This window comes from Panthera pardus, unplaced genomic scaffold, assembly GCF_024362965.1.
Source record: "Panthera pardus isolate Hobbes unplaced genomic scaffold, ASM2436296v1 HiC_scaffold_15, whole genome shotgun sequence".
Taxonomy (NCBI): domain Eukaryota; kingdom Metazoa; phylum Chordata; class Mammalia; order Carnivora; family Felidae; genus Panthera; species Panthera pardus.
In genome coordinates, this window is record NW_026526710.1 from 35,710,722 (window position 1) to 35,730,705 (window position 19,984).

The following is a 19,984-nucleotide window of genomic DNA, read 5'->3' on the forward strand; positions in this document are numbered from 1 at the left end:
TTTCCAATCCTTTAAGGTAAAAGATAAGGTTATTGATTTGAGATCTTTTCCCTTTCTTAGTCATTTACAGCTGTAAGTTATCCTCGAAGCACTGCTTTAGCTGCATCCCATAAGTTCTGGTCTATTGTGTGTTTTCACTCATCTCAAAATATTTCATGAATTTTTTTTACCCATTGGTTATCTAGGAGTGTCTTGATTTCCCCATATTTGTGAGGCTCCCAAAGTTTTCTGTTAATTTCAAACTTGATTGCATTGTGATCAGAGAACATAACTTTATGTCTGTTCTTTGACATTTATTAAGATTTGGTTTATGCTAGTATCTAGTCTTATGGTTGGTATGGGAAATATTCCTTGTGTACTTGAGACGAATACATATTGTTGTTGGGTGCAATTTCTTTATGTCTGTTAAGTCAAGTTGGTATATAGTGTTCAAGTCTTCTACTGTGTTTGGTATCACTGTTTTATCCATTATTGAAAACAGGGCTCATGGTCTCCAACAACCATTGCTGAATTCTTTCATTTGTCAGTTTGTGTTTCATGTATTTTGGTGCTGTCACTAGATACATGTATGTTTATAATTGTTATATCTCCCCGATTCACCTTTTTATGATAAAATGCTTTTATCTCTAATAACACGTTTCAAGGTCAATTTTGTCTGATACTAGTATCATCACTTCAGATTTCCTGTAATTTAACTGTTTGCATATCTTTTTCCATCCTTTTAATCTATTTATGCTTTTGAATCTAATGTGTCTTGTAAATAATGTGTATGTAAATGTTTCACTCAGCATGTTACTCATTAAATGGTAGCTATTATCTTCTTCCACAGGTCAGACACACTGGTTTGCAAATCCAGGTGGAAGTACTTGCTGAATTAATGAATTTATAAATGTTGCAGTAAAATCATACTGGGGCGCCTGCATGGTTCAGTTGGTTAAGCGTCTTGCCTTCGGCTCAGGTCATGATCTCATGGGTCTTGAGTTCGAGCACCATGTCAGGCTCTCCTACTGTCAGCAAAGAGCCTGCTTCAGATCCTCTGTCCCCATCTCTCTCTGCCTTTCACTGGCTTGTGCTTTCTCTCTCAAAAATAAACATAAAAAAAAAAAAGTAAAACTTATTCTGTATTTCAGACAACGAAGTCCAAATTCTGGTTTTACATTTTGTAGCATCTCGTAATCATTATTTATAAATGTCTTATGAAATTGGTATTCTAACCAATAGAATAATCTAAATTCTATTAAATAAAACATTAGGAAATTTACACATGAATATTTCATACAAATGTAGCCAAGATTCAATATATCATTCCTTTTAAACATATCTGATTGGTTTGATTCTTTTGTCTTTTCATTAGTATTTGTGTAAAGAGATCCATGGTTGACTTGTCAGCAGTTCTTCAAAGAGGTAATTCAGAACTCTGCAGTAGTTCTCTGCAGAACTACTGAAGAGAAATATGTCATAAGTTTAACAAATCAAAACATAATTCTGGTATATGAAAGCATGGAAATAAATTTTTTCCACTAAATTGGTTGACCACTTATCATTAAATATATCACAGAACTAATATCTAAATGATATAAGAATACAAAGATCCTTCTAGCCCTTAAATGTTCCCCTATAATTCTAGCACAACATAAGTAATGGTCTCATTCTATATTGGTTTTTGTTCTTGCTATTTTCAAGTATAATACTGAATTCCAATTACATTTAAATAATAAAAAATTAAAAACTTGGGACACCTGAGTGGCTCAGTCGGTTGAGGATCTGACTCTTGACTTTGGCTCAGGTCATGATCCAGGGTTGTAAGGTTGACGCCTGTGTTGGGCTCTGTGCTGAGTGTGAAGCCTGCTTAAGATTCTCTCTTCCCCAACCCTTCTCCCCAACTAATGCTCTAAAATTAAAAAAACAAACAAAAAAAATCTTGCCCAATGGACTATCAAGTAAATAACTTTCAAGGCACACAATTCTTTATTCCTACTAAAATAAAAACGTAGAAAAATGAAATGCAATGTTCCATTTCTCTCAAAAATTAAAAAATAAAGAGTCGCTGTAAGAGAGAAACATGAGAAAAGTAGATGTAAGCAAATGCTATTAGCAAAGATTTAAATACAGTACTTTATAGAGATATAATTACTAATATTTTCTATTCCATATGTTTATTGGAGCATGGTCAAAAGAATCAGAATACTAGGAATCTATACTATTGGACATTTTACCTTAAATTTAACCTTCCTAACATAAAAATATTATGTCTGTCTATACTATGAATTGCTTGACACTGAGGTGATTCTTTAACACCAATTTGATTACTCTCCAAAAGGGAATTCATTTTAAACAGGAAAATATCTTCACTTAGGTTATTGATGAATCCATTAATACCTGCTTGCACAAAGCCAGCTTTGGAGAAACTTTACCTTATATTTAAGATAATTAATGTTTTAAGGCCAGATGCCCTATAATGAATTTTAATGTTGCTACCTATCTATCCCTAAATCTAAGCATATACATGCTAATAACAAGTAACAACTTAAATTTTGAAGTCGTAAGAAACACTGTCCAACAGACATGTAAAAAAAAATGAACATGTATAAATATAATTACATAGTCATGAAGTCCTAGGAAGAGATGATTCCATGAAAATGTTTAGCTAATATAACTGAAGACATTTCTTACAGTATAAAATGGATACAAATACAAACTTGTTACTAACAAGTATTTGAAAATCATATAAAGTATTACAGAATTTATCTCACCCATTTCATAATGATTGTTAAGTAACCAAGTCATACATACAGTCAAAAGTATAAAAAATTTAGAAGATGGAGCTTTTAGCTAACATCTAACTAGTAAGAAATAGTGTCATTTGAAAGGAATCCAATTTTCCTAAATTATTGCCATTTTGTTTCCTTCTTCAACAAAAGTTAAATCACTTCCAATTATAAAGATAAATACCCTAACAGTTTTTACCAAGGTAACTTTTTTTGTATTTTTCTTTGTTCTCAAATTATTTGAATTCTAGTCAGTTAACATGTAATAGTACATTATTGGTTTTAGAATTTAGTGATTCGTCACAACATCCAGTGCTCATCACAAGTGCCCTCCTTAATATCCATCACCCATCTAACCCACTTCCCACTTACTTCCCTCCATCAGCCCTGTTTGTTCTCTAGAGTCCATTATGGTTTGTTTCACTTTCCCCCTGACCCGTATGTTTATCTGTTTTCTTTCTTAAATTCCATGAGTGAAATCATATGGTATTTGTATTTGATTTATTTCGCTCAGCATAAAACACTCCAGCTCCATGATTGTTATTGTAAATGGCAAGACTTCATTCTTCTTGGTGGCTAATATTCCATTGTCTATATATACCACATCTTCTTAAAAAAAATTTTTTTTTTAATTTTTGAGACAGAGACACAGTGTCTCACAGGGAGGAAGACACAGAATCATAAGTGGGTTCCAGGCTCTGAGCTGTCAGCACAGAGCCTGATGCAGGGCTCAAATTCATGAATGATGAGGTCAGGCCTGAGCTGAAGTCGGACACTTAACCGACTGAGCCACCCAGATGTCCCTATACCACAACTTATTTATCTATCAGTTGAAGGACACTTGGGCTCTCTCCATAGTTTGGCTATTGTTGATAATGCTGCTGTAAGCATCGGGGTATATACGTCCCCTCAAATCTGTATTTTGTAGCCTTTGTATACATTAAAACCTTGAGTTGAATTTATTTGGCACTAAGGCTAATGATTCTTACACAAACTAAATATCCTATTCCTCAGAGCCTTGTAAAGTATCTTGAGTTTGGGGGGAAAAAAAGTTACAAACTGTCCCATGCATTCAGTGGTGCTGTGTCCTTAAAAGAGGTGAGCCTCTTTCTGTCCCCTCTGCATCTTCACCAACAACTGTTGGTTCTTGTGTTAATTCTGGCTATTCTGATAGGTGGGAGGTGGCATCTCATCATGGTTTTGATTTGTATTTCCCTGATGATCAGTGATGTTTAGCATCTTTTCAGGTATGTTAACCATCTGGAGGTGTTCTTTGGAAAAAATCTATTCATGTCTTCTGTCCGTTTTTTAACTGGATTATTTATTTTTGGGTATTGAGCTTGGTAAGTTCTTTACAGATTTTGGATACTAACCCTTTATCAGATATGTTGTTTGCAAGTATCTTCTCCCATTCCGTAGGCTGCCTTTTAGTTTTGTTGATTGTTTCCTTCAATGCACAGAAGGTTTTTTATCTTTTTTGAAGTCCTGGTGGTTCATTTTTTCCCGCTTGCCTTTGGTGATGTGTCTAGTAAGAATTTGCTCTGGCCAAGGTCAGAGGTTGCTGCCTGTGTTTTCCTCTAGGGTTTGTTGGTTTCCTATTTCACATTTAGGTCTTTCAACCATTTTGATTTTTGTGTACATTGTAAGAAAGTGGTCCAGTTTCATTCTTCTACATGTTGCTCTCCAGTTTTCACAACACCATTTGTTGAAGAGACAGTCTTTTTCCCACTGGATATTCTTTCCTACTTTGTCAAAGATTAATTAACCATATAGTTTTGAGTCCATTTCTAGGTTTTCTATTCTCTTCCATTGATCTATGTGTCTGTTTTTGTGCCAGCACCATACTGTTGTGATGACTATAGCTTTGTAACATAGCTTGAAGTCCAAAATTGTGATGCCTCTAGCTTTGTTTTACCAACTTAACTTTTATAGAGCTTTCAATGTTAAAAAAGGAAAACACTTATCTAATAGGGAAGAAACAATCCTCTTTATTAACCTTACTGTATACTCAGAAAGGATTAAAAAACACACACATTTCCTGGGACACAAAACTGTACCAAAAGCATTTCCTTACAAAATAACTTCACAGAACAACAGTCCTGGACTTACACAAAGACATATATATTGACATACATTAGCTTGAATTAAAACGCAATTTGAACATTTTTGCAGCAACTTTCTAGTAGACTATTATTACATTAATGTGGGAGTGTACTTCTTTAACCCTTTAAAAATAGTAATAAAAAATTACAAAATAATGAAAATGTAGAATTAAGGCTGAGACTATATCATCTAGTATTAATAAAGTCAAACAATACTTATAAAAATTGATGCCGCTGCATATCTTATATATATACAGGATAAGTCTTTAGAAATTTAAAATGCTACTGCTGTCACAAGTTCACTCATCAACTGAACGTTTTTCCATGTATCTTAATATCTGAATTCCCAGATACCTGTGCTTTTTCTATTTTTATTCTGAATTCTTCATTAAGAGTTCCTCACATATTTACAATTAAATACCTAACCTCTAGAACTTTCCTTAGACACAACAGACAAAACAGTTTTGTTAAATAAATTCACACAAAAGTATTAAAAAGGTTTTTTTTCCAAGAAATAGTTCTAGCATATCCATGATAATCATACTGAAAAATAGTACATATACTTTTCTTCAGGATTAATAAATGCTATGTGCCAGTTCTATAGTCACTGCCATATTTGCGTATTTTCCTGACACATTTGCAAGATAATAACAACCAAAGGGCATGATGACTGCAATAATTCCAGTAAATCCATACTGTCCAGTGAGTTTCAAAAAACTGAATGGCTGTTTCCAGTCCTATCTGGATTGACATCAAAATGCATGCCCAGATAGTTGTATCATCCCCCAGAAATATTCAGTCTGGTAAGTCACTCTCTTGGTCTTCTGAAAGAGAGCTGCAGAAGGCAGGGCATTCTCAGTGAGACCAATGGTTCCCTCTTCTCTGTTCACACATCTGATTTGGTTATAATCCTAGTCAAAGCGGGGGGAAAAAAAAAACGTAATAAATTTTAGGTACCACAGTTTTCCTTTCCTAAACTCCCACATCAGACAAAGATGGTTAAGTACCCAATGGAACTATGTTCCATTAATTATGTTAATTCTTGGTATAAACATATTTAATTGAATCCTTGTATATAATTACTTCTTTCACATGTATGCCAAGAAAGAGAGAAATCCTCAAAAATAAAAGCAGTACTTAACATATAGAGTAACAGGTAATTTGTATTATAGTTCTTTGATTGGCATATCTCAGACCTCAAAACTTAAGATTTTTGCTTTTCTTTTCCCCTTTTCCTTAGATTACTGCTTTAGAAATAAACAAGAATTATAATGCTTATTATAGATAAGTCACAAAATACCAGCAAAAGGAAAAACATTTAAAAATACTGATAATCCCATTCATATAGACATGAACACAATGAACAACACTTTGATATATATATATGTATGCCAGTATTTTTTTTGTCAGATATATCTAAATACTTTATTTCCTAAAGAGAGTTCCCTGAACTGCCATCTCCAAACAGAAGATGCACATTTTTGATAAACAGCTAATTTTTAACTCTATGAGTAGAAAATGAATTAGGAAACTGAAGCCTCTACTGAAGAAAATGAGCCTACTGCACACTATCATACATGGCCAAACATATTTTGTGGATTCTAAGATCCACATTTAACATCTTGGAAGCCTACCTTTTAATGTCATGAGTAAATCTGCAATGTTTTAATGTTTCATAAAATAATGTTGATTCTTATAATATCATCTTAGAGTTGACAAAATATAGTATGTAATCTCTATAAAAGTTAACATACAGAAGTATGTAATATACATACAAATAAAAATAACGTAAATACAAAGTTATGCTATTTACTACTTAATATTAAATTTGTTTCCAACTGTATGGATGAAATATATCAGTATTTCAATTCTGTTAAGATATATATATTTTAATGTTTGACAGAAAGCGCACACATGTGAGTGGGGGAGGGGCAGACAAAGAGGGAGGGATGGAGGGAGAGACAGAGAATCTCAAGCAGGCTCTGCACTGTCAGCAGAGGGCCTGACATGGAGGCTCGATCTTACAACCATGAGATCAGGACCTGAGCTGAAACCAAGAGTCAGATGCTTAACTGAATGAGCCACCCAGGTACCTCAAGATATTTTGATTTCAAATGCTCTGAAGCTCTTGAGATTGTGCAAGAATTATTGGTTCAAGATCTATGGAGAACTGGCAGAGATTAGGGATGAGGAAATTACTAATTAAACAGTAATTTAAATTAAAAAAAATTTTTTTAACGTTTATTTACTTTTGAGACAGAGAGAGAGCATGAATGGAGGGAGGGTCAGAGAGAGAGGGAGACACAGAATCAGAAGCAGGCTCCAGGCTCTGAGCTGTCGGCACAGAGCCCGACACGGGGCTCGAACTCGTGAACCACGAGATCATGACCTGAGCCGAAGTCGGACACTTAACCGACTGAGCCACCCAGGCGCCCCAGTAATTTAAATTTTAAATGGAAGCTTAAACATTTTAAATCTTCCAAAGATAAACAGGATGCAAAACCACATTTTCAACCTTAAACTTCTAACACTGCTACCACAAAGCTAAACAACAATGCTTTATTTTCTGTGTGTCAAAAGCTGTACAGACAATATGGTTCTGTTTTGCTTTCTGGAAACATTTATGCTCTTCCCCTCTCCCTTGATACTCTAAAATTTTACTATGAAATATATTCTGGTACATCAGTCATTGTGCCAGTATGGTCAGTGTGCTGGGCCTTCAGTGGGCCCTTTCATGTATTAATAATCCCTGGGAAATTCTCTTTCACATATTTTTGCCTCTCCATTTTCTTCATTCTAGGATTCCCAATAGTCAGAATTGTTTTTTTGTGTCTCCTTTGTTGTCTTCATGTATTTTTTCTATTTTTCTGTGAAGTTTGACTTTAGTTTTTTCAGTAACAGTATTTGTAATCTGTCACCTTATCCTGGCTCTATCCTTCTCCTAATAATATATTCTGATTTTTGTGACTATAACTCCTTCTGCATCATGATGGAAAGTTCTAAAACACCTCCAAACAATTCAGTCCAAAAGTCATTAGGTGGGCCAAGCAATATGGACTTCCACACTAAGGGGCCAGGTGAGTTGTACTGTCTTAAAGCTGGTAAAACAAGACAGACACAGTATATAAAAAATAGGGAGGCAGCAACAGAATAACTAAAACTGAGTAAAGTTGTCTCTGGGAATGGGATGGGTGAGAACGCATAGGATACATGATTTCATCATCATAAGCCCCTTTTTATACATGCTCTCCAATATGGTAGCCACCAGCCACGTGTGGCTCAGAGCACTTGCAATGTAACTAGTTCTTAGAGATTTACAGTCTTCTGATTTTCAAAGACTTTGTATGAAAAAAAAGAATTTAAAATATCTCAAAAATTTTTTACACTATTTACATGTTACAGTGATAATATTTTATATACTAGATTCAAAAAAATCAATTATTAAGGGGTGCCTGGGTGGCTCAGTCTGCTAAGCAACTGACTTTTGGTTTCATTTCAGATCATGGTATCACAGTTTCTTGAGTTCAAACCCCTGTGCTGGCTCTGCGCTGGCAGCGTGGAGCCTGCTTGGGATTCTCTCTCTCCCTCTCTTTCTGACCCTCCCCCCACTCGTGCTGTCACTGTCTCTCTCAAATAAACTTAAAAAAATCTATTAATGTTTCTTCTTCTTTTTTTTTAAGTTTATTCATTTATGTTGAGAGAGAGAGAGCGCGCGCACGCACACTGGGGGGGGGGGGGGGGTGGGGGAAGGGGCTGGGCCAGAGGATCCGAAGTGGGATCTGCACTGACAGGAGAGAACCCTACCCAGGCTTGAACCCATGAACCATGAGATCATGACCTGAATCCAGGCTGGACACTTAACTGACTGAACCACCCAGGTGCCTCTGTTTCTTTTTAACACAACTCCTAGAAAACTTAAAGAATAAAACATGTGGCTCACATTACAGAACATTAAATCTTATATGGCATTTGATTTATATACATGTATGACTTTAATGAAAATGATACTACCACTACTAACAACATAATGATAAACTAAAAAATCAGGGCACTTGGGTGGCTCAGTTAAGCATCTGATTCTTGATTTTGGCTCAGGTCATGATCTTGAGGTCCTTGAGATCAAGCCCCGAGTCACGCTCTGTGATGAACAGTGTGGAGCCTGATAGGGATTCTAGAGAGTCTGTACCTCTCCTGCTCATGCTCCTCAAAATAAGTAAACATAAAAAAAAAAAAATCAACTCTAGCCCATGCCACCTCTGAATTGCTACAAAATCTTAATTAAAATCTTAATTAAGATCCAAATCAGTGACATGTATAGTTGTACTTTAGTAACTACAAGGTCTGGGGCTATGGTGCAACTTTAAAAATGTGTACTTTACTCTAGAACTGCTTGGCAGGAATTTCCTCCTTGGTCTCTTAGAAAACTGGAAATATGGTCCCCATAATAAATTAAAAAATAGAACACTTCTTTAAAAATTATAGTAGGGGTGCCTATATGCCTCAGTCAGAAGAGCATTTGACTCTTGTTATCACGGTTGAGTTTGAGCCCCTTACTCGGTATAGACATTACTGAAATAAATAAAAAAAAAAAAACTGCCAAGAAAAAAAAAAACATTATAGTAAACCTACATGAAAAAAGAGGGAATATAATGAATTCCCATTTCAAGCTGCAATAATTTTATAATGTGTTGCCCAATCTTCTTTTGATATCCTGTCACTTTTTCCCCCCTCCTGCAGTATTTTAGAGTATACCTCAGACATGAGGTTATTTAACCAATACCTCAGTACACATTTCTAATATATTTATTTTAATGTAAATACTATATAATGTTATACAGAAAATAATTCCTTAATGTATCTAATATCTAGGAGACACTAAAATTTCTCCAAATTTTTCCAAAGTTGTCATATTAAAGATTCAAATCTGGATTCAGACAAGGATTTCACATTGCATTTGATTCTTACATCTTTCAAACACTTTTATCCTACAAAAGTTAGCTCATCCTTCTTCCTATCCTTCTTTTATGGGACCAATTAACAAAACCAGTCATTTGCCCTGTACAATGTCCCATTCTTGACATTCTGGATTGGCTGATTACTTCCTGATGGTACCATTTAACTTGTTCCTAAATTCCCCTTATTTCCTGTACACTGGTAGTTAAATCAAACTGTTCTCAGTTTGTGAGAATTAAGGTCTTATGTTGGAAGGTATCAATTGGATGCAATGAATTAACCTCCTTCCCAAACCATCTAGAAGGTTACCATTTACATACCATCCTAGGGAAAATAATTTTCTCAAGTGCTTAATTCTTCCACAGAGCTTCAGTCAGGAAGCACTAACTAGAAGCTTCATTGGATTCAGGTTACTTCCTACTCAATCACACAATTGCAAATGTCCTGCTTTTAGTGTTGCTAAGATCAATCAGTGGCTTCAGGTTTATCAATCTGATCTTTCCATTATTAAGTTTTCCCATCAACTTTTTACCTAATCATTTGGGTATCTATTATTATTGCCTGGATCTATTATTTATTAGTGGTGGCAAAATCATGATGTTACAATTTGAAGATTTTTTAAGTAGGCTCCACACACAGTGTAGGGTCCAATGTGGGACTTGAACTCACAACCCTGAGATCAAGACCTGAGCTGAGATCAAGATCACTTAAACAACTGAACCACTCAGGTGCACCTATATAAATAATATTTTAAATCAGAATTAAAAAAAAAATTTTTTTAATGCTATTTTTGGAAAGAGAGACAGAGTGCGAGCAGGGGAGGTGCAGAGAGAGGGAGGGAGACACAGAATCTGAAGCAGGCTCCAGGCTCTGAGCTGTCAGCACAGAGCCTGATGTGGGGCTTGAATCCACAAACCGTGAGATCATGACCTGGACCAAAGTCAGACACTTCACTGACTGAGCCACACAGGCACCCCTAAAGAATTTCTATGAAATATTTTTTTTTTCCATTTGGTTACCCTGAAACACAGTTCATATAAGAAAGAACACATATATCTTTATGAATATGTCTATCTTTATAGCAATGAGTCAGCACCCTAGCAATTACCAATGATCATCAGTGAAGATTCTTTTGCATTTTGAACTTGTGATTTATAAAAACTGTATGTGTTTAAATCCATTGCAAATATTCTTTCCGATGCTGTACTGTCCCAACACACTTTCAGTGGTCAGAATTATTTCTACATATTGTGTACCCATAACAAATACACATCATTCATATACCCATGTGTGGAAACACCTCTCTCATATTGATGAGAATTGTATTCTTATACTCTCATCACTTCAGTAGCTCTCCTTCTCAATTTACTTTAAAGGAAGCTATTCTAAGAGACCCTTCCCCTTGTTAGCACACAATATTAGGTACTCAAAACATAGAATGGACATAAAATATAAAGTATTTTCTCTCACAATTTTTTGCAACACAGATTTATCTTTGTGGGGAGAGGGGAGGCAGATAATCTGGCTTTTTGCTACTTCTCCAAACACTCTTCCTTCTTTCCACCATGCCTCAGCCACACAAAAGCATCTTTTCAGTTCCTCAAACATGCTACACTTGTTACTTTCTCTGAGCTTCCATGCCTGTTTTCCCTCTGACTGAATCCAATCCCTGTATGGCTGGCAGCTTCTTTCCCTTCAGTTCTCTGCTAAAATGATCTTTCCTGAGAATCAAGTTTCCCCACTCTCTATCATTTAATCCTTTTTTCTTTCATAGACCTTAACATTATTTTATATATAGGAAAATGTTTACTTTTTGGAACTGTTTCTGCACAGGATTGTAGAGCTCCATGAGGGGGAAAGAACCATGCCATTTTTACTCACCCAGCAACATACACCACAAAATAAGCATTCACACAGTTACTGAATAAATGTAGAATATGTAGATGAAAGGGCATGGAATACCAATCCCAAACACCAGAGTCTCAAAGAAACTCCTCTAAGGTCAATATGAGACATTTATTCAGGCAGAGTCCATATTTAAACCTTTTGAAATAATGTACAAGAAACCCCAGTACCATACATAGTATCTCACTATGGGATGGCCTTACTAACACCTAATCTAAAAAAAGGACAGTTTTCTTACCACTGAGTTAGGCTGCAGATGGCTTTGCTGGGATTTTGGGGAGCTATCTAAGTGGTATCTGATTTTCCCAACCAACCATTATAAGCACTTTTTAAGTAAATAACATACAAATGGTTCTGTATATTCTAACTTAGCAAGCTACTGATCCTATGAAGCAGAATGTATTGTATCTACAAAGTAGGTCAAACAACAGAAATGCAATTTAAATCTTAACACTGATTTTAGGGATGCCAGGGTGGCTCAGTTGGTTAAGCGTCCCACTCTTGGTTTTGGCTTGAGTCATGATCTTATGGTTTCATGGATTCAAGCCCCACATAGAGCTCTGGGCTGGCAGCGCACAGCCTGCTTGGGATTCTCTCTCTCCCTTTCTCACTGCCTCTCCTCCACTCATGCTCTCTCTCTCAAAAATAAATAAACTTAAAAAAATTAAAAAAAAATCTTATTACTGAATTTAAATAAAACAGCTTGAACTATAAACACTTCTAAATAATTAGCGAAAATCATTTAGAAAACTGCAGTATCCTAGGACAATATAATAATTATGTTTTATCTTCATTATTCATCACTTATTTTTCAAACAAAACAAAAACAAAACCCTAATTCTGGCTCAAGGGGGAAATCAGAAATAATTCATGCTGTTTTTTTTAAATGTTTTTATTTTTTTTAATGTTTATGTATTTATTCATTTTGAGAGAGAATCCCAAGTAGGCTACATGCTGCCAGCATAGAGCCCAAGGTGGAGCTCGAACTCACTAACTCTGAGATCATGACTTAAACCAAAATCAAGAGTCGAACACTTAGCCAACTGAGCCACCTAGGCACCCCTGTGCTGGTTTTTAAGTATGATGACCCAAGAGCTTTGATAAACTAACCAATAATAACTCTCAGATCACAATAAACTCACCTATTTTGTCTTGAAGCTTCTCTTCTCATTCTTTTAGGAGGAATTGGACAATCTGTCATTTCAACCTTTGTTGGATGGCGCAATGAGTCATTACCCTTACGCGTGGGAGTCATACCTGTAAAGACAGAAAGTGCAGAAAATGAACTTAGGTATATCTTCATTTATAAAAAGAACTAATAAACAATACTGAGAATGCTTCTTACTATTCCTGCTAAGAAAACAGCTTACAATCATTTATCAAAGGACTTGGAGGACAAGAGCATCAACTTAAGTTATGAATCATTCACCTTCTTTCTTCTTATAGTTGAACTCTCTCTAATCATAAATATTTATCTTCATGCAGAGAAAGTAGAAGTTAACAAAAAACAAGCACAAACCTAGTTTCTGCTCAATTAGTTTCAGATTTTTCTCTTGTTCATCAAGTTCTTGTTTTTTCTTCTTCATATCAGGAGTGTGAAGGTACTCTAACTGACGGTTAAGGTCCTCAATCACATTGTTCAACTTGTTCACAGCAGTACGATACTGTTGAAGAAGATCTGCAAAGAAACCAAAGATAACTGATTAAAACTACTGATATATCAAGTCAATGTTTTAGGAAAGAAGAATTAGCAACACTGGGCATTTTATTATAGTAGCATGTGGGAACTTCTTTTAAAGCCACAAAACTTTGTTTAATGTAAACAAAATAAAAATATAGTTTAGACCCAGCACAAGACTGGTGCTTATTACATTTTAATTTTCTTCAATTGCTTGACTTTAATAAATTTATTTCTGTGTCAGGAAAGAGTTTTCTATGTAAAAGTGCTCTGTGAATTGGATCACTCTCACAGTCAATGTTTATATTATGTCTGATAGCCAGTATTCATTCTAATTCCACATAGAGAAATTTGGGGAGAAGGGAGCAAATGCATTAAATATAGTATGGCTATGAGCACCTGGTTGGTTCAGTGGGTGAAGCATGTGACTTTTGATCTGGGAATACTGCATTCGAGTCCCACACTGGACAGAGAAATTACTTAAAGAAAAATAGTACCGCTAGAAAATCACTACTTCCACATATGACCCTTATCTTAAACACAGCTTTCAAAAACGCACTCTTGATACTTTATTTTCAAAAAGCTTAACTTTCTAAAACTTACTATGCCTAAAAATGTATTACGTTACTCAGGTTTGAGACTATTTTTTTTGCCTGTATGATTTATTAGACACTAAATATTAATATTATTAAATACAATCTGGTTCCCAATTCAGAGGCCAGAAGATTACAGCCAAGAGACAAGAATGCTTTATATAGTTTTAAATTGTTACAGTCTAAATGGTTATATAAATATCTCAGTAATACCCTCAATTTTGCCTCTTGGTTCACAAACCCTAAAATATTTACCCTCTGGCCTTTGACACTCTGGTCACACAAAATGATGATCAATACGCATGGGAATGGACACACAAATGCCCAAACATTTAATATATAAACTAGTTTACATATAAAATTATGGAAAAATTATTTAAGAGTCAGATATAAGATGAAATATTCTGTACTTTAAGGGGCAAGAACAGTGTCTGGAAAAGAAACCTAGCATTCTGATGGAGAAGCAAAAAAATACACATGCATATCTGTGTATGCTTATGAATATATTCATATATTTATTTTTAAAATCTTTATTTTCAGACAGAGAGTGTATGTGGGGGGGAGGGGGTGGGCAGAGAGAGACAATCTCTGGTCTGAGTGCAGAGGCCGACATGAGACTTGATCTCATGACCATGAGATCATGACCTGAGCCGAAAGAGTCAGACACTTAACCCACTGAGCCACCCAGGTGCCCCAGTATGTTCATACATTTAAATACATATTCTATACAAAACTGAGTAATGACAAGGCCCTGATGATCCTTAATTCTTTATGACATATGGGGAACTTTTAAAGGTGTCTAGAAAAAAGATTGGTTTTCTAGTCTGATAGTACTTTTAATTTCCTAGTAATGTTATGTTTTCTTACTTTACATAGTATATTCTTTACATGGCAAAGTACATTCTTTACATAGTAAAATACTGTAAAAATGTACGTATTTTGGATGTGATTGAATTACAAAATTATGTTCCAGATCTGTATACATCAGAATGCTGCCCTTTAGAAGAAGATACACAAAACTTCAGGCCATTAGGGCTTGATATTCTATTTATTTTTTATTTGAATTCCAATTAACACACAGTGTTCTGTTAGTTTCAGGTGTACAAGTGATTCAACACTTCCATATAATACATGGTGTTCATTATAAAAAAGCAGACTCCTTAATCCCCATTACCTATTTCACCTATCCCTTCACCCACCTCCCTTCTGGAAGGTAACCATCAGTTTGTTTTCTATACTTAAGAGTCTGATATCCTATTTCTTATGAAGTTAGTTATGAGGTTCTTGTATTTTTATATTCCTTTACCTTTTTTAGTTTTTTTTTTTTTTAACGTTTATTCATTTTTGAGATAGAGAGAGACAGAGCATGAATGGGGGAGGGTCAGAGAGAGGGACACACAGAATCCGAAGCAGGCTCCAGGCTCTGAGCTGTCAGCACAGAGCCCGACGCGGGGCTCGAACTCACAAACTGCAAGATCATGACCTGAGCCGAAGTCGACCGCTTAACCGACTGAGCCACCCAGACGCCCCTCCTTTACCTTTTTTTAAAGTCTATTTATTTTGAGAGAGAGAGAGAAAGAGAGAGAGAGACTATGGGCAGGGGAGGGGCAGTGAGAGAGAAGAGAATCCCAAGCAGGCTCTGCACTCTCAGTGCAGAGCACCAACCATCATAACCTGAGTTGAAACTAAGAGATGCTTAACAGACTGAGCCACCCAGGTGCCCCCTCTTTCATTTTTAAATACTCAAGAAATTAGTATATTCAAACACTTTAAGAGAATAGGGTTCCTTTTATTTATAAGCAGAGGGATGGAATATTAGTTAATATTTCTCATTAAATGCAGCACTAACAGTTGGTTCATATTTTATGAATAAGATGGACAGTAGCAGTTTTTTTTTTTTAAAGTAATCTCTAAGCCTAACATGGGGCTCAAACTCACAACCCCAAGATCAAGAGTATGCTCCACCAACTTGAGTCAGCCAGGCACCCTTTAGCAGCTTAATTTAATATGCCTTAACAACCAATTTTTTGTTCATGAAATGTAACTTCTATTTACTATGGGGTCTATAAAAGTCTTTCCTAACTCACTAAAAAGAATTTTGCCAAAGAGAAACGTTCAAAATTCACATTTAATTCTGTTTATAAATGATTTGTGAGTCTTTGTATGTTGTCTTAAACTTTCAATTATCTAGGGAATCCACTGATGAAATTTTATTGTGAAAACAGCAAAATACTTAAAAAAAAATTACTTCATATAAAGGGAACAAAGCTCAAAATACAATGCATTCATTTATGTATGAAACATATCAAAGAAATATATAGATTGTTTCAATGTACCCTGAGGAATGACCATGTAAGCAGTTACTAAAAATAATATAAAGGAATTGAAAGTATATGTGAATGGCTGGTATTAGGCAAATATTTAAAGCCTGCTTAGAAGGCAAAAGCAACTTTTTTACTACTAGAAGATTTAAGCAGGTAGACGGGCATGTAGACTTTACTAAATAATATTTAGGTCTCCTCCAACTTTTATGTTCTATATGATTCTAAGAACTTCATTGGCAAAAACCTGATCAGCACTTATGACTGGGTGAGAAAAAAAACAGAACCTCTGTTTTGATTTGCTCCAAAATAATCTACCTGGAGAGAGGAGAACAGAGCAAGTTGTGAGATAAGAGGGTTATGAATGAAATAAGAGTGACTAGATGATAGGTCCGTGGAAGTTCATTGTTACTGCTCTATTTATTTTCGTAATAGAACAAAATGTCCTTGCCCTGAAAACCACAGCACTTAAATAATCTTGGTCACTACTTCTAAAAACATTAAGAATGGTTTTACTTAAAATGACAACAAAATAAATGGACAGCAGTAACTGAGAGGTTAAATATGAGACTAAATTAAATATGATATAACAATGTCTAAGCTGGCCAGACATAGAATACATATGTCTGTATGTTGGCTTCTACAATGTCCACAGTTATTAATACTTTTTTAAGAGGTATTTCTACTTATGAGATCTCTATAAAAAACGTGAAATAATACAGAAAAGTTCAGAAAAAAAATCAGTAGGTGTATCATCTTACCTTTTTCTTGTTTTTCATTCCACGAAGTTTGCATGTTTAATTATCATGTATGATATTTGCATTTGTATGTTCTAACCATTTTCCTTTTAACATTTTATCAGGCATTTCCCAGATTCTAAATTCAATTAAAGCATTTAACATTTCTAATATTTAGCTTGAAAAAATGTGCTATTTTTAATATTCACCTGAGGGAAAGAAAAGCCTTGGGTATATGTGGGATGGTTTATGTAAGCATATTCCCTAGAAGATCATTTACTGCTTCAAAGAACTTCAGTATTAAGAACAATTAGAACCTTTTCTAATTATAAAAGTGACACACAGATCTGGAAAAATATATAGAAAAGGATAGTGGAAAAGAAAATCATCTTAATTATGTAATCCAGAAATAAACCAATATTCTTTCTATTCTTTCACTTCGCTGTGAAAATGAAAACAAATACTGTTCTGAACTTGGGAAAGTTATCTAACCTTTTTGAGCCTCTACATTCTCATCTATCCAATGAAAGCAGCAGTAAATGAAATCATTCCAGTGACAAGCTTAACAAAGAATCCAATATCTAAGTAAGCCTTCAAATATTAACTATTATTATTCCACTGAAAATTGCTGATTTATATTATCTATCCATTTTCCTATAATCTTTCCTTTTTTTTAAAGGTTGTCTTAAAAATTTTTTTAATGTTTATTTTTGAGACAGAGAGACAGCATGAGTGGGGGAAGGGCAGAGAGAGACAGAGAGACAGACACAGAATCCGAAGCAGGCTCCAGGCTCTGAGCTGTCAGCACACAGCCCGATGCGGGTCTCGAACTCATCAATTGAGAGATCGTGACCTGAGCCGAAGTTGGATGCTCAACCAGCTGAGCCACCCAGGCACCCCTAAAGGTTGTTTTTAATAATAGGGCTATCATACCTTTTTCTAGCATATGTTGCAATCCCCCCCCTCCAAGTTTATCATTTGCCTTTCTGTTTTCTCCAGTGATTTAAAATTTTCTGCAAACTTAAAAAAAAAAATAACTATAGGGCACGTGGGTGGCTCAGTCAGTTAAGCAACATTCTTGATTTCGGCTCAGATCATGATCTCATGGTTCGTGGGTTCAAGCCCTGCTCTGCAGTGACAGAGCCTGCTTGGAATTCTGTGTCCCTTCCTCACTTGTGGGTGCGCACACTCTTTCTCTCTCAAAATAAATAAACTTAAAAAAAATTTTTTTTAATTAACTGAGAAATACTTTCTCATTTCTTTCAGTACTTCTATAACAAATCCCTTCTAATTTCAGATAGGGTCATCAAGGAAGTTCTTTCTGAAGGTGTAACATTAGGGTACAGACTGGTAAGAAAGAAGCCAACCATGCGCGTATCTGGGGCAAAATCACTGTAGGCAAAGGGAACATTAAACTACTTCTTTCCATATTAAGCTCTTATTTCTATTTAACTGTGCCAAGAACTTCCTGAACACATTTCAAGAGTGGTAATACTAGGTTTGTTATTAATTTCGTAAGATGACCTGGGTATTTCTCCATGTTTATATTCTGCAACAATTTATATTTAAAATTTACTTAAAAAAAAACCCCTATAGGATGAACTTTCTGAATACTTCTTCAGGTAATGGTCTATGTAAATTTTCTGTCTTATTTAATTCAATTTTGCTCATCTGCAGTTTGCTAGAATTTAGTCCATTTTATTTGGAGATGCTAAATGTATTTATAACATAGAAACCTAAGCTTCTCTTTGTCTAAATAGATGCTCTGACCCAATATTCTTCTTGTATCTGTTCTTGCCCAAGACCATCTCTAGGAATTACATATTCAGTACAAGATTTTTTTTTTTAATTCATTTGGTTGTACTTGTTTCTTGAAATGTATTTTTTTTCCTGTCATTTGACTTGAATATTTTCTTTCTCATTTAACAATAAAAGCATTCAGCCTGTAGATTTGATCTATATGTGATGTTGGCTATCTTCATGTCTCCTCAGTCTAATTCATAACACTTAAACTTTATCTTTTTTGATGAAATACTGATTTCTAAATGTACACTCTCTGGGGTAGTTACTGTGGGAGAAAAGGAATGGTTACTTTTAGAGTTCTATTACCTTACGCCACAAAACGTACCCTAAGTAAAATTTGCTTTTTTAACATTTGTAGTCTCACTGTAGCTGAGTAGCAATTTGATCCACTGAAAGTATGACCAATTTTTGTGACATAGTCTATAAATATCTAAGAAGATACTGGTAATGCAACTTATTAGGTGGTAATTTCTTATTTTTTTGACTAATAATTTGTCATGTAATAATGGCTCCTCAAAATGTTTCTATCTTTATTGTTAACAGTTTAAAAATTTGGGTTCCGTATTTATTGTATCAAGTTTATTAAGTTTTGTACCTCTAGTATAGAATACATCTTTTATGAAAATCAATTTATCTTTGTCCTTTTAGTGTCTTTGCCTTAAGGTTAACTTTGGCATCAATAATACCCGTTATTGGGGACTTCTATTCAACGTTTACATGACATTTTTTTTTTTATTTCCCTCCCCCTCCCCCTACATGACATTCTTGTTAATTCTTTAATTTTACCTTATATTTTGTTAGATTTCTTATAAAGAACATAAAGCAGTGTCATAGACACAGCCTTTACATAACAGATTCCTGTTTTACAGTTTACTAATCATGTGGCACTGTGTTTGTCATTTAAATTTTCTCAAGTTTCTCTTTACTCACTTCCTCTACCTTTATTATAACTTCTTCATATATATTAAGCACCCAACAAATGACAATTTTTATATATCCTGGGATTAGATTTTTAAAATCTAAGTGTCTTTGCTTTTTAATGAAAAAAATTCATGTACTTACATGTTATTCAAGATCTCATTTTTAATCACTTTATTTTATAACATGTAAGTACCTATTTTTTA

The 19,984-nt window shown here is 34.8% G+C and overlaps 1 protein-coding gene across 2 annotated transcripts in view; it reads right to left on the reverse strand.

Moving 5' to 3' along the window:
• The window catches only part of SMCHD1 (structural maintenance of chromosomes flexible hinge domain containing 1), a 230,845-nt gene that overhangs the window by 71,562 nt on the left and 139,299 nt on the right, over positions 1 to 19,984 (reverse strand). Inside the window, exons 46-48 of one of the 2 annotated variants that reach the window (XM_053902476.1) lie at positions 13,248 to 13,406; positions 12,871 to 12,985; positions 5,754 to 5,781 (exon numbers count right to left, since the gene is read on the reverse strand). In XM_053902476.1, coding sequence (XP_053758451.1) covers positions 5,757 to 5,781; positions 12,871 to 12,985; positions 13,248 to 13,406 — 299 coding nt within the window. In that variant the 3' untranslated portion in view covers positions 5,754 to 5,756. Of the gene's footprint in view, positions 1 to 4,736; positions 5,782 to 12,870; positions 12,986 to 13,247; positions 13,407 to 19,984 lie in introns of those variants that run through there. The other variant, XM_053902475.1, reaches the window with a different exon arrangement.